The sequence below is a fragment of the Streptopelia decaocto genome, assembly GCF_964273445.1.
Source record: "Streptopelia decaocto genome assembly, chromosome: 16".
In the NCBI taxonomy this organism is placed as follows: Eukaryota; Metazoa; Chordata; class Aves; order Columbiformes; family Columbidae; genus Streptopelia; species Streptopelia decaocto.
The window spans coordinates 2,905,412-2,923,720 of record NC_138671.1 but is presented as its reverse complement, the minus strand read 5'-3'; the positions used below and the strand labels follow the sequence as shown (position 1 = coordinate 2,923,720).

General features: G+C 42.3%; 1 protein-coding gene across 2 annotated transcripts in view; it reads right to left on the bottom strand.

Moving 5' to 3' along the window:
• PRKCA (protein kinase C alpha) overlaps window positions 1-18,309 on the bottom strand; it is a 115,443-nt gene that overhangs the window by 96,493 nt on the left and 641 nt on the right. For both annotated transcript variants that reach the window (XM_082066831.1, XM_082066832.1), the window contains exon 2: window positions 15,151-15,182. In XM_082066831.1, coding sequence (XP_081922957.1) covers window positions 15,151-15,182 — 32 coding nt within the window. The remainder of the gene's footprint in view (window positions 1-15,150; window positions 15,183-18,309) is intronic.

Here is an 18,309-nt window from a genome sequence, read left to right as displayed (position 1 = left end):
CCCCTGGCAGAGCCACCCAGGGCACAAGGTCCAGCACTGCTGGGCTTTCCAAGGCCCCTGAGCTCCTGGGGCAGGTTCCCAGGCGGCCGATACTGATACCGGCACGGCTGATAAGGTCAAACCGCCGCTCCAGAAGCTGCGATCCCCGCGGGAAACGCGGCGCGTACACAGGGGCGCCTCTCCCAGCGAAACACGAGGTGATATCACAGCGTTTCATCCGTACGCTCAAAGGGATTCGTCAGTTCGGGGCTGCTTTGATTTCACAGTCCTCTGCTATTGCTGTGAAGTATTTCAGCTGCATCCACCACATCCAGCAGCCAAAGTGCACTCGCTGCACAGCACCAGGCTGCTCACACAACCCCCTCCTCTGATCAACACAACACACAATTCTGCTCAGGTACGTTAAACCTGAACCTGTCCCGACACACTAAATGCCCCATGAAGAGTGACAGAGTTTTCCTACATCGCACATCATTAAAGTTCCTCTTCCTTCTAATCCAGCCGCAAATAAAAGTCTGCAATGTCACAATACACAGGGTAGGGGTTCCTGCATTATTTTTAGCCCAGACCAGCTGGCTGTTGTAGATCAGAGTGTGATTTCTTGAGAGTAATAAAAGAAAACGAAACTGATGGTAAAGCAAGGAAAAAGATGGAGGTCACAGGGCATTTCATTACAAATTGATCACTAATTATAATATTTAATGACTACATTCAGCATTTAAAGAACAAAAAAAACTTGTTTCATAATATCTTTCTACAATATTCATTGTGTGTGCTAAAATGCTAGTGGCAAAGCAAAATGATAGAAGCCAAAAGATCCTGCCATTTACTAATGGCATTTTTGATCCAAGCTCTATCATACAAGGCTTTAGTGAAATTAAATAGCACAGGCTACTTTTCACTTATTGCTAATAATAAAATATGAGCAACTGAAAAAAAATAAAGGTCTTCCTAATGACTCATCATGAAGGAAATACTCCATTTAATATAAATCTCAATAGTGAAAAAGTGGTGAAATACAAACCTGAAATATTTCACGTGCATTTTGAACTTTTTCACATACATTTTTCATGACATCCTGTGAGAGTCTGAGTTTCCTGGAATACATTCCTCCTCCACGCTTGACATTCGCAGTGTTCTAAAAACACAGCAGACCTGCAGCAAAGCGCAAACCCAGCTGGCCGCGCACTCCAGGAACTCGCCGCTTTCTGTTCGTCTCCTTCTCCTACGTTTTCACATGAAAAATTAACGCAACGGCCTAAATTCAGGGCAGATAAACTCCTGCCAGGCACAAATCCCTCGCGGGGTGGGAGAGAAATGGCCCACACGAGTTTCAGCCCAGCAGCTGGAACCACCTGGGACGGCGCACGACAAGCTCAGGCTTAACCGCGGTCCCAGCAAAGCCCGGCTGGAACGGCAGCGTCTGCCATCTCCAAAATAACTCTGAACCCCCCCTCGAGCTTGGGAGCTGCTAAACTAGAAAGAATCTGACTCAAATTGAGGGCGAAGAAAGAGCTGAAGATGAAACAGGTGTTCCAGGATGAAAGATGCGATGTCAACAAGAGCAAATACTTCTGCAACTGAGAAAGTTTATAGGTAGGTTTAATCTGGGGGTTTAATACATCTCCGTTTCATTCCATCAGCTTCCAACAAGGAAACATCCCAAAGATGGTGATAGCACGCTGAATTTGTTTCTATCTGCAGAAATTAGTTACTATAAATAGTTTTTCCAGGCTTTTTAAGACACAGCTGTACCAAGTTTCCACCAGAATCAAAATCGCTAAGACATCAATTTGCTGCATCATTGTCTATTCAACAAAGGTTGTGACAGTTTCCCACCACCATCCTATTTTTGCTCGCCACACATTTTAATCTTATTATCTTTAAAGATGGAACACCATCTGCAACAAGCTTTTGAAACGCTGCTTCTCTATAAACAGCATCCGGTGATGATAACAAGATTCTGTTGGTATGACTGGATAAAATTCTGCTGTGTTAATCATGACCCAAACCCAGTGCCAGGGGCTAGAAGGAGGATGCTGAATTTCAGAACTATAGTACAAACCACACTCCAACCTTAACATATGTTCACCTCTTCAGCCCTTACACGTAGCCTTTCAGCTGCAAACAGTGATTTAACAAAGTCTGGCTAGTAGACACTATTGGTATCCATAATGATTTGCAAAAAACCCCTCAGACCTGCAGATTTCCCAAGTTAAACCCTGCAACGGCCTAAACCAGAGGAAGCAGTACACTGACTTTCCAACCTAAATACAAAATAAGTCTGAAATCTGATTTAAATTCACACCTGTCAAGTGAGTGATAAAATGGCAACACTGAAGCAGTGACAAGCTCGGGTCTGGCATGGGCAGGGTTGTTGTGATTTACAGAAACTCATCATGGCACTGAATTAATGCCAGCTAAGTGGATGATCTTCAGAACAGGGAGCAAGCAGCCATCCAGAAAGGCATCCCTTGCGCACTTGTTCTCATTTAAACAACGCTTGAGTTATGTAGCGTCTTACAGAAGGCAAAAGAGGTTTAGAAGAGAATACACATCCCCATCAGAAACCTGAACAGAACGGTGAGATAACGCAGCTCATTCATCACATATAACAAGTTATAAAAATAATTCCTCCTTGAAGCCCAAGTGAAGTGACTCTGCTTCCAGACAGTGACCTCCTCTATAATATTCTGCTTGAAAAACCACAGGTTCCCCCCAGCCAAAACAAGCTGATTGTGCGGAATAAAGCGCGAGGGCAAAGCCAGGAGCAGCTGTGCTGGGGAGCACGGAGCCCGATCCCGCTCTGCTCCCAGACCGACTCAGCCCTTCATACCCACTCCTGAGGACAAGGATGCTTGTACAGCATCAGTACACCTCTGCACAAGGCTCTGTGCAGCAAGGATGAAAAACAGCCCTGTCTTACATATTTATCTCTTGTCCTCGATTCTGATACAATCTGTGTAAGCACTGCTAAATGTCACTGGTTTCCAGGTGGAGACAATGTGAGTCTAACACACAAAGGAGGCTCAATGCAATGAGATTTTTAATGTTTTGCAGAGTCAGTGATAGAAAAGCAGAGTGTGATTGTCTAAAGACAAAATTTAGGGGGAAAAAAAAAAGCCAGAGCTATTTTTAGTTCCAAGTCCAACAAGCATGTTATGATCTGCAAGACCATGTGCGAAAAGAAAGCCTAAGGGTACGCACACACAGGTAATCAGCAAAGCTACAACATGGGGATCTCTGACAACTTTCTGCCTTTTAAACGTATCAGTAATCTATAAGTAAAATTTGTGTTATCAGAGATCTTGGTATTTTCTCAGGAGACAGCATTCAGGTTTTTTAACCCTAGAATAAAGCACCACCTTCCCAAACGGTCTTTTCATAAAACTAATTCGGAGAAACAGGCCCAATTTTAAAAAACCACCAGACTAGTTCAGTGCGTTCTCCTGGAGAAAGCGCAGAGTTCCCATCAACACAAACCCCATTTGGACACAGCTGCTGCGAAGCTGAGAAAACTTTGACATTTTAAATTGTTCAATAGAATCTTTGTGTGAACTGGTCTCACGAGATAACTTAACAACTAAGACATAAAGAGAGAGGTTTCCACATCCCAACTCGACTTGAAAGCAATTCACATTTTAAACCCAGCACTGACTAATTTTAGAACTATTATGCAGATGCTACACGTGTTCCGTAATAACCCGTGTTCTACCTCTCCTACAACCAAGCTCCAAAAGCTGCATTAGCAAAAAGATTCTTCTATTTTCAGCCTGAAATTTTTGAAGGACTCATTACTGAGAGTGCTGAAAGAAAGTGATGTTTTATCCTGCGTTACCAAGTAATACAGAACTCATTATCTTCCTTCAGGGCTTCCACTCCAAGTGCCACATCAACGCTTCGCAAGGCTCTGGTGCGGTAATTGCCACTCGCATTTAACAACAGGTACGTGGGGCTCGTGGCACTTTGTGCAGAGAGAGCGGGACATGGTGAGGAAGGGAAAAGGCTGGAGCACTTTATCAGGGATACATAATCGGCAACTTCAGAATTAGGACACGCTGTTATAAAACGCAGCAGGACATCCATTTCTGAGAGCCGACATGTGGCCTTGAACAGCATCCTCATGGCAACATGGATTATGCCATTAGAACAAATTAATAAAATATCAAAGTCGAGAGCTAAGCAAATGTTAAAGGGTTGATTCATAGTCTTAATGCTTTCCTTTGGAATGCAGAGATTAAGGCAGCATTCCTTCAAAAATAAGGAGGCAACACATCCAGTGAAGACTAAATCTGAAATTATAAGCAACAAAAACCTTGTAAGCTTTAACTTTTGAAAAGCCAGTAATTTGGTGGTATTTGCTGATGGCTGGTTAACACAGAAGCTGTGGCTGGTTGATCCAAAGATTGCATCTGTTACCCTGCGTCTCAGCAGCAGGGCAGGACCCATTTCTAACTGCAGAAAGAGATACCATTGAAGAATAAATTATTCTGCTTTTAAGCTTTGACCTAGGGATAAATAATTTTCCCAGGCAATGAGAGCTAGAATTAAGGGTTCCAGTTTTCCAAAATATGCTGTAAAAGGGAAAAATGAAATTATTTCCCACAGTATATCTATGTTTTATACATACACGGGGATGAAGGCATTCTACAAGTCAGCTAGGAAGTAAGGGTTGCATCTTGTCACTACTGCTTCTTCATTACTATTAGGAGACGTGCATACGCTTATTTTTTTTGCATGAGGCATATATTATACCCAATGATTGTTTCAGATGGCATTTATAGCTCTGTCCTCACCTACAGCCATAACTAGCACAATCTAAATCGTATCAACTATTTATATGACAACATTTTTATGTAAAATTTTAAGAGATATTATCATGCTATTATATTAAAATTTCAATACTAAGCCCAAACAAATAATTTCCACTTCAAAAAAACCAAACATATGGAAAGTGACAGCACAATATGTGCACATCTCAGCACACCCAGTGCCTCGCCAGGTTACTAATCCTTTTGTATCAAGGGCATCTCACTTTACTAAGTATTAACACTGAATTCTGCGCGTTATGAGCCTTCAGTTATTCACAGGATCTCTGCACTGCAAATAAAAATACGTATTAAAGCCTACACTATTAACCACAGACTAAGGTCAGATCCCAACTGTTGTTCCATATAGAACAACAATAACAGACGCGCATTGACCGCAATCCTGATCCATTCATACAAAGCAGCTTGCAAAATCCAGGCTTTAAAACATTAAGAACATTTATTAGCTGCACATTAATACAATCCTACACTCTTACAAAGAATGTCCTTGAGCACAGACCTGACCTGGCCTGTGTTCGGGAGGCTCGGGAGGACGCGGTTGTGGTACCTGCTGGCCAGCCCAGTTTCCATTCCCTACACTTCACACTTGATGGTTCTAAAATTAACCCCACTGATTTTGTCAACAATTTCCTTTTCATTTTGCCATGTTAAATGTCAAACCATCCACGTGTCTGACGCTGCCCTTTTAATTATTACAACAAAAGCTTAAAGATGATAGCACACACACACCCCCTCCCTTCAAAGCAAGCTCAATCAAACACAGACAATTCAAAGGTCAATATCTGCATAAGTTGAATAAAAACCAAGAAGGAGCAAGATTTAATAAAAATTTAATTCTGCAGTAAGTTCTACAATTAGTACTCTTTCTAATGTACTGATACAAATTACAAAATGAGCTCCATAGATAGTGTTTAGGACTTCATGAAAATTTACTGAGCATATTTATAATTCATTTTTTTTCAGAAAGCTTACTTAGAGAAACCTGCATAAACCCCGTTAGACCTCCCTAATGCATTAATGGTATACGACAAAGCCTGTTATTCCCTTCAACAAACTTCAGCTACACATTTACTTAAACGATCAATACTCCAAGACCGAGGTGTCCATAAATTCATGGCCTTGCATCAATGAATTTGTTCACTCAGTTCCTACTAAGGTGAAGCCTCAGTCACTGTCAGTCTCATTAACGTAACCACCCACATTCCATTGTTCTCTTATCAGGATTCAAAAGCACTTAAGATGACACCAGCAGTAAAAAGCCTTGGGACTTTATGCCCATTACAGCAACGGGGTTGTTTAAAACTGGGGCTGCAGTGACAGCCTATGACTATAAATACTCACAACACCGCAGACCCAGAGAGGAGTTTAAGGCAGCAAACAAAAGAATCTGAAGTCAAAGACCTTCTACAGAACCCAGGAAAGGGATGTGATGGTGACAAAGGTTTGCCCTCCCTCTTCCCAATATAGAAATGGCTCTATTATCAAATATTTTAGTGTTCTTTTAACATTTTCTATTCTAGTAATAAAAAAGTAACATGTACTAGAACAAGGCACATTGAGCAAAAGGTCAAAGTCAAGCACGTCTGCTCCGTTAGATCCGACCCAGATACCGAAGCAGCTCAAGGCTCCCGGGGATGTCCCGTTTGAGGGACTTCCAGGAGCACCCCCAAAACTACGGACCCTGTTGTCTTCAGGAGACTTGACAACAAACCCATAGTAACTGTGTAAAAACATTTGCTGCCACAAAATGATGATGCAGGATATACCAAATTATAGAATCGCAGAAGCATTTGGTTTGAAGGGACCTTCAAAGCCCATCCAGTGCCACCCCGGCCATGAGCAGGGACATCTCCACCAGCTCAGTTGCTCAGAGCCCCGTCCAGCCTGGCCTGGGGCTCACCACCCTCACCGTAGAAATACAAGCCTTAAATATTTGTAATATAATGTATTTCTATCCTAAAACGAAAATGACACCTGGTCTTGTACCAGGTTTAATAATATCCAACATAATTCTGCTTTTGCAAAGTGTTCAAAGAAGCTCAAGCTTAATCAAATGAACAGAGTTTATACAAACATGACAGCTAAACCTCTCCCCATTATGCAGCATCAGGAGGCTGAGACAAGGCTTCAGTTTTGCAGAAATCTTAGAAATCAGCTGTGCTGACTTCTACATGTGTGCCGGCAAGGGCTGGCGTCAGCGGCACATTAAGTAAGCTGCACGACCAGGTTTATTGAGCTCCCACCTGAGCATCTCCCAGTAACATCAAAAAGAGGTCTGAGCAACATCTAGGCATCGAAATATTTGAAACAGAATATAAGCAAAATGATCTTTTTCTCCTTCCTGTAATCTTGCAACATTCATCCCGAAGGGCCTACGTGCACTCAGAAGAACTGAAAAATATCCTGCCCAGGAGTGTACCTATTGCTGCCTACTGCGTTTGCATCCGCTGGCATTGACAGAGGAGTTCCGTCTTATAAAGATATAGCCAACAGATGTAATTTGTAAAAGCTGATGACAAGAAAGGAAGATATAAAACTGACATACTTGGAATGCTCTCAAATTTAATTCATTTACAGCAAAAGTCAGCAAACAAGGTAAGAGCAATCCAAAATCTGACTAATTTTAGAGCACATCACAAATTCGATGAACTAACATGCCATGATGGAAAAACTTGAATAAATACACATATATCCTTGTAGTCAATTCTGTTGGATTAGTCTATTTCTATATTTATTGTAATGTGATTATTTAATAATTTCTCCGAGTCAAACGAATTCAGGGAATTGTTAGGTTGAAATCCATTTATTTTCTAAAAGTGTGGAACAGGAGAAAATAGAGCTGCCCAGAATCTGTCATCACCTCGAGGATCCCGTCATCTCCAGACACACACAAAGCACGTGCGCAATAAATGGAAAACCAGCGCAGGTACCAGGTGATGATTCTGGCAGATGCCGCGGCACAAAGCGCGACATCGCAAACGTAATTCAACAACAGGAGCAATTAATTATGAGGGGGATCGTTTGGCACCTAGCGACCAATTTATAGAGGACATGAATACTTCAAAGCGGGTTCTGGCCCATGCCCTGGTGACTAAAAATCAAAATACAAACCCAGCACAGACTAGAAGTTGAAAGAAGATAAACTGTTCTTCCACCTCATCCTCACACATGAATAATCTCGTTTACTGAGGAGCTAAAATAACACGTTTATTACATTCCGGAGAAGTTAAAAACGCTCCTCATTTTAAATGAACGTGAAGAGTGAAATGTCTGTGCCTTGGAAAGAGAGTTACACTGAGAACAAAGTTCAACACTCTTTGAAATACAAATTACTGTATTCAGCCTGTATCTTGTAGTATGTACTTTCCCCAAAGTTAATAGTAAAATAAGGAAGGATAGTACCTGATCCACTTTTTTGAGTCACTACTTATCTGTTTTTACTATGTACTAAGGACACGCAGTGATGGACATTATTAGTGGGTTTGAAACTCAAGCCCACGGAACCCCAGCTTCTAAACATCTGATTAAAAATTTGAAAACAGTTAATTAAACTGGTACCAATATTCATTGCGCTATCATTTTAAGGATCATTCCGAAGGAAAAACATCTAATTTTCAGAAACGCAATCTTCAAAGTTTCGCTCCAGAATAAAAATTGCAACTTCCAAATGCAATTCCAAGCTTCATTTATCTATATGCAAATGCTTGCAACATACACAATATTAATAGCTTTACACAACTCTTTTGATTGAAGCTAAAGCAGAAAAGAGGAAATGGCTGCAACGTCTATAGGGACATATTCCAGACTTCTAATAAAGCTCATTTGATGAAGAGATTTTAATTAATAAAGACAGAAATGTGATTTCAAAATCTACATGAAGACACTAGAAGATATTCTGGAAAAAAAAGGCGTATGTGTCCGCAGTACCTTACGGTCTAAGCTGTATAATTGCAGAAAGGAACCAAAAAACTTCATGTAAATCAAATGATAATTAAGAGATCAGCGCAAACGACAATGAAAGCCACAGAAACACAGGCGTTTGGTTGCCTGACTCGCAAGGTAACTTACGAATCACTTTTATGGAAGGCAGTTTTCATAAATAGCTGCAATTGAAACATTAACTGCTGACAACCAGCTCCCAAGCAGTTCCAGCCCTGCACGTCTCCAGCGAGCACTGCGGAAATCAGCTACAATTACCATGTTCGGCATCTACACGAATTTAAAAACACTTAAAGGGCAGTTTCTGTTATTAATTATACACAAGGGAGGCCTTCGCTCTTAGACTTTTCTGCTTTCTGCTGCACGCGTAAAAGCTGAAAAACTGAGCCCTGAGTATATATTAAATAACTTATTATTTTTACCTTTCACCCTAAAGAGAAACAACCCACAAAAAACAAACATCAAAGAAATAATTACCAATGCATCCCAACAGGGAAATCTGTTTTCTCCATCCTTCTGCAACTTTCTTTCCAGCTTTTCATTAAATTCTGCTCATGGCACAAGTCGCATCCACAGAAACCTTGTATAAAATTAACACCATATGTGGCTGCGAACCAGCAGCTGATGTGCGGTATTGCACCAAAGCAGAGGGCAGAATGGAGAACATGCCAAACTTTATCTCGCCCAGGACTCAAACTGGTTTATCTGTCAGCTCGCAATGAGCTTCACTCCCACATGTTTAATTAGAAGCTGCAGAGCTCCACACAATCACACCCAGGGCACTGGAACAGTCCGTTTTTTAACTGGAACACAGTGCTGGGGTATCCAACTGAGTCGAGTACACAGAACTTCACATACTACAAGTGTGGGAAGGGTGAAGCCGAGATGTAATACAACACAAAAAGCTTTTGCTGCAAGATAAGATTTAATTACATTCCAGTTTTGATGAGCACAATTATCACCAAGGAAATTTTCCAGGAAAACAGAACTACCATGGCAGATTCCTCCATTTCACTGTCATGTTCTATGCAGAGTGAATTGTGCATATATTTGATATATGGACCTTTTTTTTTTGCGATGCACACGACTGTAGTAACAGATTCCTCACAAATATGGATTCATGTCTCTTCCCTCTTCTGACAGTGATGCCCTGTTGTCCCTTCCATAGAGCAATGATGCTCAAAGACAAGCCGGCCCCTTCCCCACGCAGGGAACAACCGCTGCAAGCACAACCTCCATGTCTGTATTATCAAGCGATGCTCGAACAGGAACAGGGGTGTAAGGGAAAGCAGTGCTAAGAACAGACACCCAGACACTTTGCATTCCAGGGGGTTTCTGTGGCATCAGCTGCTGCGTGATCCACGAACCAAACACCCTCCAGCACCTGCAGGATGCCAAACGTGCGCCTTTGCACGCTCCAAAACCACCCAGCAACGCACGCCCAAGCTCTGTAAAAACAGAGAGAACTCAGATACACATTTCCAAAGGGTTTTCCTGATCAGAACCAACACTAACGCATTTGCGCTCATTAAGACTCGGAGTTTCATCTGCATGTCAGGGCTGTTCTCACTACAGACTGAGAACACGGGTCATTTTTCAAAGATCTCTCCGAGTTCAACCACGGGGACAGGGAACAGAATCTCAGCCTACACTCAGACAATTAACAGGATCCTCATAATCTGGGCCGTATGTTGGAAGGGAAGGAGAAGGGACAGCCAAAGGAGGGGAAGAATAAACAAAACTGACAAGGCAAATGCACAATAAGCATCTTATCTGCGTGCTTGTGATCTGTACGTCACACTGTCCGCGGGTCATTAAAATCGCTGTTGGTGAGGAGGAGCCCAGAGACACGCAGTCCACAGAGGGCAAAGACCAACAGGAGGGACAAAGCCGGGAGAGGAATCGTGGAAACTGTGCGCAGGCACAATTCGTGCTCCCGGGTGGCTTTAACCTGTTGTGTTATTTTGGTGGGGGTGGTGGGGGTTGTGTGTGTGCATCTTGGTTATTGCTCTGGAGGTTTCTGAGCAGGTACTTCCAAGTTATCTGCATGAGAGTATATTAATGAGTCAGCTGCTCTCAGTACATCGAGAGTAAAGTCCCATCTTGGGAGATCTCACGCTGACCGTTAATTACACAGAAAGCACCATCAGTCACAGCCTCTCGGCGACTTCCAGAGAATTCATTTCTCAGTCTCGGGCTTATAGAAATGTCAGTTAATATAAACGGTAGCATATGACTAATAAGTAATATAAAGAGCACAATGGAAAACACACACGCTGTTCAAACTGTGGTCTGTAATATCCGATCTCACCGCAAAAATGATAATGATACAAGAGAAGCAGCTCTGGCGCAGAGAGGGGAACTTTATCTTATCCACCCTTTGGCAATAACATTTCCAAGTAAGGAAGAAGCAACTATTTTTATGAGAAGCAACACAGCAAGGGAATACATTTTTCTTTATTACACTGGGGTTTTTTTGTTATGAAGGAAAATGCGGATAGTAAAATGAACACGAAACTGCTGGTAGGAGAACACAACTACCACGATGGAAAGCCAAGAACTAAACCTCGATCCTTAAGCCAAATGTGTTTCAAAACTGAACTACAGCACAATATTGCCCTTCAGCACACCCTGCAGAAACCATCTACAAGAGGGAAAACTTGCAGTTAATAACTACAATTTTTGACCATTTGGGAGAATTAACAACAGGCCTTTAATCAGGAACACGACTTGATCACATATTACTGTAACTAAAAATAATTTTAGCTGGAGGAACTTGCTGAGCCTTCGGTGCTGAGCTTAAAACAACCTCGAAACGTAGGTTATGTTCTCCACTATAGATTCTTTGCATCCTGGTGAATCACTATCACTTTTCTCACAAATCAAACAGATTTAAAGTCTGCTTTCTCAAAAGAGAAACTTTCTTACAGTCACAGATTGGAAAACGCTTTAGATTATTCGATTTTTCACATTCATCTCGCAGTTATTCTCACGTGCGTGTCAGACGAAGCTTTCTGCGTTACAGACAGCTTGCTGTCCCGCCTGGCAACGTAAGGAAACAACACAAAGCCATAACTCACTTAAACAATCTTACCATCATGTTTTCACCGCCACAGAGACAATCAACAAACAGCAAAACCAAAACAGCAGAGTAATAGCTCCCATCTCAGAAGCACAATATTTTAGGATGCTGCATGTTCGCATAAATCAACCATAAAATGCAAACTTCAGGCGGCAAAACACTTCCTAATAACAGGAAGCAGTAAAGATAATATTCCTTAGGAGAAAGTTAATCCAGCTGAACTCTCCCAAGTTCATTCTGAAACTCAAACATCACCAACAACGGGCTCAGACTGATGCTTCTCAACCCAAAACCTCCCTATGAAATACATATTTGTGATGCTGCCCCAGAATTGCGCAGATCACAAGTGGCAGCTCTGAAACTCCGTGGCCATTCTGCAGATGCGGTTGCCAGCACAGCCGGGCGCATTGAAACACGCACATTGATACAGACCGACCGCTTAGGATGTGAAGTGACTCTTGCGAAGCGTTTGCGCGGTAATAACGCAATTGCACCCTGAACCTCCGCTGCAATAAAAGCCAGGCCAAAATTGAATTTATTGTGTTTTGCAAACCCATAAAAATAAGGAGGGGAAAAAAAATTGTAAAGCTTTGTGAGGAAATAAATGAAAATATTTCTCTTCAATTCCAAAGGATTTACTTGAATGTTTTTATGTAATGCTGAAGCCGAACATTACAGCAGAAACAAAGGCAACAAAATCAGAAAACAAAACGACTACAGACAACTGAAAACGTGCTCCAAGCAAGCCTGATGATAAAAAGTATGAGTGGCCTAAAAAAAGACCATTACGACACAGCATCAAGTTTTAATTTAAATAAGATTTAAATTGACACAAAAAATCCTTTCTTTTGAGAGCACCTCTTAAAATTACAACTAGAACTGCATTTTGTGTGACACTTTTTAAAAGAAATTTTAAAGTCTATGAAAACACACGGGGTTAGCGGCAAGGTTCAACACCGCACAAACACCAAGTTAGGCCTTTTGTTTAATTAAAGAATCACTAACACAAACAGTCATAGAATAATTGCAGTGTGTTAGAGGAGAAGCATCATTAGAGTTTGATGCATGACTATTATGGACCTTTCCTCTTCCCTTCGGCAACAAAGGCCAGAGGAATTAAAACAAGTTTGGAAATGAGAAAACTACCCAAATCTGAAACCTACCCGACATCAGGTTTCTTTCTAGCAAGAGATTTTACAAGGCTCTTGAAAAGAGAGCTAAAAAGGTTTCTTATAGTAGAACTCTGATGGACCAAGAACTATCGTTACTGTAGGAGCTGCCACTGTAATATTCTTTCCTTCATGTCATACTGAAATTCCCATTTATTCTTCATTTATCATTCTTTTCCGTCAAGGCAGTTGCTTAAAGAAACCAGGGTGGTTTTTTGCAACCTAACTTTTAGTTTCACTTTTCCTAAATTCTTCATGTCCTCACTAACTTGTCTTCCCACCTTCACCTGATAACTTTACAGATGGAAGCTTCAGGAAGTTGAACTGAAAAACATTGATTCAGCTGCTTCACTTTATCACAGAAGTTTCATTATTCAGGACTACGAACCTAAGAGAATGAACTCTTTGAAGCACTTAAACGTAAATCAAGCCGCTCTACTCTTTGACTCCTGATTGTGCTCATGGTATTTGGAAGGAAAATGAGACTGAATTCAAATTTCTAACTAGCTTTATAAAGATTAATACTCAACGGACAAAACTATTGCTAGTTAACCAGAATGAGGATGGTAGGAGGAATTCTGGCCACAAAATCCAGAGCACTGGAAAAGAAGTGCCACAGCGAACCAGGTCCATGGCTCAGGCCAGCGGATCGTGGCCAATCTGAGCCACCAACTCCTGGACAGAAAACAGGACCAAGTCATCATTGTGCAAACGGCAAAACTTGAGATAACTGCAGAATCCAAATGCAGCCCCATTATTTTCTACAATGGAATCTGTAATGAACATCTGTAGTGATGGAAACCTGTAATGAAGATCTATTCTTCAACTCGGACCCACCGAGCGATCCTGAATGGGATTTGGGAAATGCCATTTCACTGCTCGCTGGGGGCTGCAGACCCATCTGGATGCAATGAGTAGCAAAACAACTAGAGGATCTACAGAACTGAGTATTAACACCTTGGAACACAGAGGATTTTCTATAAAAGATTCATAGTAAAACCATAGCTGCACACTTACCTTAATAAAGCACACAATGTTTTCACTGTATGTCTCTCTGCAAGTTTCTACTTGCAGAAAGAAAACTATTTATTGCAACATTTTTAAAGGAAGACATCAGCCTTTTACATTCAGTTTCTCAAAGGCTTCATTTCAAGAAGTATCAGCTAACATCAATTTCCACAAAAATACCACAGAATCTATCATTTCGCCAACTACTAAGTAAAAGCGACGTTCAGGATAGTCAATGTGTTCTAGAGCATTAGCAAATAACCACTAAAAATGTAATGAAAGAAGGGAGGCAAAGGGCAGCTAATGAGCACACACTGCACATGTGCAGGTGAAACAACAGGGAAGGGGGGAGAAAGGGACAACAAAAAGCTTCCTCCTGATTAGGTAAACATATAACATAGAAAAAACAATAGCAATAGTTGGGCGTGGTTATTTCATTATTAAATAGTAAATAACGATAAGAATACAGACCATGTGAGAATACAGAGTATCAAGCTGTGGCTTTCACGTATATAGTTATCTTCCACTAGAGCAGCTTTCCATTTCTCAAGGTTAGTAGAATTTAATAAATCAGTGGTTTTGTAGGGGCGGAATATTTTTGTAATTGAGTATTACATAAGATAGAAAAATGCTGCGTGTCCTAAACTGCAGTTCAAAGCAAAGGTCCTCCCAAACATCCAGTGCATGAAAATTAAAACCAGGGAGTTTGGGTTATGAAAAGCAGCCATATGACTGGAAAGTGAATCCATTTTCTAAAACGCCCACACAGACAAGAGCTGCTGATGTGAAAAATGGTCTCTGCAAAAGCTAAATTGCACGGATTATTTCCATGGAAAGTTAGAAGCTGCAGCACATGTACATTATATGACATTTACTATATTGAGATTAAAAACAAAACAAAAACCAAGCACTTTTTGTGTTATTACGGTGTGAGCAATTACTTGATTGTTCAAGGTATATGATATAAAACCCGATAGTTATTTGAGTCGTCTTCCTTTAGAATTTCCATAGGCAGAGATGCTCTCTTAGTTCTTCCAGGCTCGTTTCTCCAGCCACAGGCGAGTTTTGCCTTCACAGTGAGACACAACAACACATACAGGCCAACAAAGCGCTTGTGACTTACCTTGGCACTGAAATCCTTGCTTCCCAAATCCCCTGCATAAAAAAAAAACACAGAGAAACCTGTCTTAGTATGGTGAGTTATAATTTCTGCTCAATGATCTACAACAACATAAAAATAGCTTCATATTAAATTAGTTCAGGTTTTGCTAAGACAGCAACAGCTTTTCGAATGCGCAAGGCAGAGCAGCCCACCCGTTTCGGAGCAGAGAACAATAGCTGTCACCAGCTATGCAACCGCAGCTTCTGGCAACAAATTCTTTTTATTATTATCATTTTACGAGTTATTTTGGATCTACAATTATCATCATCTGTGATTAGCGCACAATATTGTAACTCATTTAATGTCACACATATACTTAACGAAATGTAAAATATTCCAAGTTCTAGCACAGACCAGACTTAGTTTGCCACCCCAGTTTCAGGGTGCTGTTCCGCACCCCAACCAGACACCGCTCCGAGGACAAGGAGGCAGGTTAAAGGTTTTCCTTTTCTATACAAAGAAACAGGCCCATGGGTTTCACATTGACTGCTTTTCCACCCTTCTTGCTCCATTCCCACCACAAACGTGCGTGTCCTGCTTCACCAATGAACACAGTGACACACCAGGGTTGTACCTGGAAGCCACAATTCCTATATATATTATACCCCTGGCAAATTTCACTCTTGCTGGTTTTATTTGTTTATCTTTAAATGTATCAACACCCTCTTTCCACAGAAATAAATGTTTTGCGTGTCCTCCCTGTAAACATTTCCCTGCACTTTCCCTCTCTGCAGAACGTTTGTCATTTGCAGAGCTGGAGACAAATGAACCAAAGCCATGAACTGCAGAAGCCAGCAAGAGGCTGTTTGCAATTAACAACATCAACTTTAATTATGAAGTTGGTGGAAATGTTTTTTAAAAAAAGGAATTATATCGACCATTTTCCCACTCATTTATTTAGAGGCGGGACAAACAATTAGCACGCTGTTCCTGCGGGTGGAAACTCAAATCACACAACTTGGAGCATTTCTGCAGATTTCTACACAAGAGTCTCTACCCATTATTGCTTTACATTGGCCTAAAGTGAGACAAACAGAAGAAATATGAAATGGTTTGTTGACTTGACAGCATATGTGACTATACTGTCATTTTGCTGCTGTCCTCTCTCATCTTCAAAGTGAAACGCACATATTACAAGCGTGCAAATGCAATTGCAGAACGCTGGCAGCAGGACTGAGAACACGAAACAGACTTTAGAGAATTCTTCATGCTTTTAAACATATTTGTAAAGAACATTCCTGGATTATCTACTCTAAAGCACAACCATTCTTCGGGGTTTGGGCTGAATTCCCACCACTAACCAGCTGCAGTTCACTGCCTCAGCACTTAGAATATATTTTAAAAGCTCTTAAAACAAATAAGCACTTGAGAAACAAAGCACAGAGATGAAAGTTGTTTAATAAGTTGTTTAGATAAGGAGGCAGCAAACTATTTCCTTAAATATTACCTGGTCTAATGTAATCTAAGGAAAGAAATCTATTGGCGCGGTTCACTGAACGGTGGTATTTACAGTTCTTTATACCTTAAACCAAATATTAATTGCGATGTGTCATTTTGGAAATAGATGAAGCACTTTGTGTGGTGTCTGATAGTTATTCAAGAGTCGTTCACCTTCAAATGGGCAAACAAAACAAGTGTTCCAGTTGTCAGATGCTCATCTGGTCAGTGTTAAGAGCCTCCTTAGACTCCGTAGCAAGACAAGACAAGAGAGCAGGCGAGTCCTGCCTGGTCAGCCCCAGGACACCCTTTCGCTTTCAAATCCATCCTGTCATCTCACCTCAGAATTACACTTCAGTTTCTAATTGTGCTACTTATCTGCACGGCCACAGTCTCACAATAACCTTGCAGCATCTTTTCACACCTCCCAATTAATTCTGGTTTAGATTAACTTGGAAGCAGTTTCTGAAGGTCTCTCACGTCTACATTACCAAATCTCGCATTTTCTTTTCCAAATAGGGAAAAATAATTAAAAAAAAAAAACAAAAAACAACATGCTCAAAATTGATTTGTTTCTCCTTATTTCTTTTGTGGTCTACCATCTCAAGATTTCCTTCCTTACTCCGCAAACGTATCTCAGGCATTTCTGGAGCACTCACAGTCTTCTCTCCAGCATGCAAACTGAGAAACGCTCAAGAAGGAAGGCAAAGGTCTGTGCCCGGATGCATAAACACACGAAAAGAGCAAGACACCTGCGACAGACACAGACCCAGCTGGGTACAGACCCTTCGAGATCTTTTACAACTTTCTCCAAAATAAATCACAGCTTTCATTCCTAGCAGCCAAAACGCACAGCGAGAACTCCAGCGGCAGAGCAAGGCTGAGGCTGAGGCACAACGCGGGGAAAGGAGGAGAAGCTCAAGTTGTTTATGCTGCTCACTCGCCGAGAGTACAAAACATTCACCTAAACGCAATGAACGCCCCCGCTCCTCCCGCCTCGGCTGGCGGGGGCACAGGGCAGGGGCCGGGAGACTCAGCACCCACGGGCACCGCGGGGAACAGCGGGCGCTGGGCAGAGAAGGGTGCTGGGTGCTGGATTGGGTGCTGGATTGGGTGCTGGGCAGCACTGACCCGTCAGCAGCACGGAGCCGAGCGGCTCGGCCTTCAGCAGAGCTGCAACCCTGCCCAGACGAGGGCACGGCAGGAACTGGTAGGTGTATTTTCCTCCCAGCAGCTTAGTAATGAGGGTGTTGGTATGAAGTTTTCCTCCCCTCCCTGTCGCAGGAACCCTTCTCTTAAAAAATAACCCTCCCTTTCCTAAACGCGTACGGGGTCACCGTGCATTCCCCGTCTCCCTGCCCTCCCTCCGCAAGCAGGAGGAAATAAAGCGGGCACCGATCGCAAAGTTGAAGGCAGAGCTGCAGAAGTTGTGCCACACAGCAACACCCTCAATCTGAAACACAAAACCCGCGGGTTTCTGCGGCAGCAGCTGGAGCGCCGGCCGAGCCCCCCCCGCGCCGGGGGCTCCGCGGGTGAGCCCGGCCGGGCGGGACCGGGCCGGGGGGCCAGGAGGTGAGGAAACCAATCTGCATGGTTTGGGAAGCGATGGGTGTCCAGACCCTGCTCCCCTCTGCCCCCCGAGCGCCTCAAGTTCAGGGGCTCCCCCCGCCCGGGCCCCTCGGG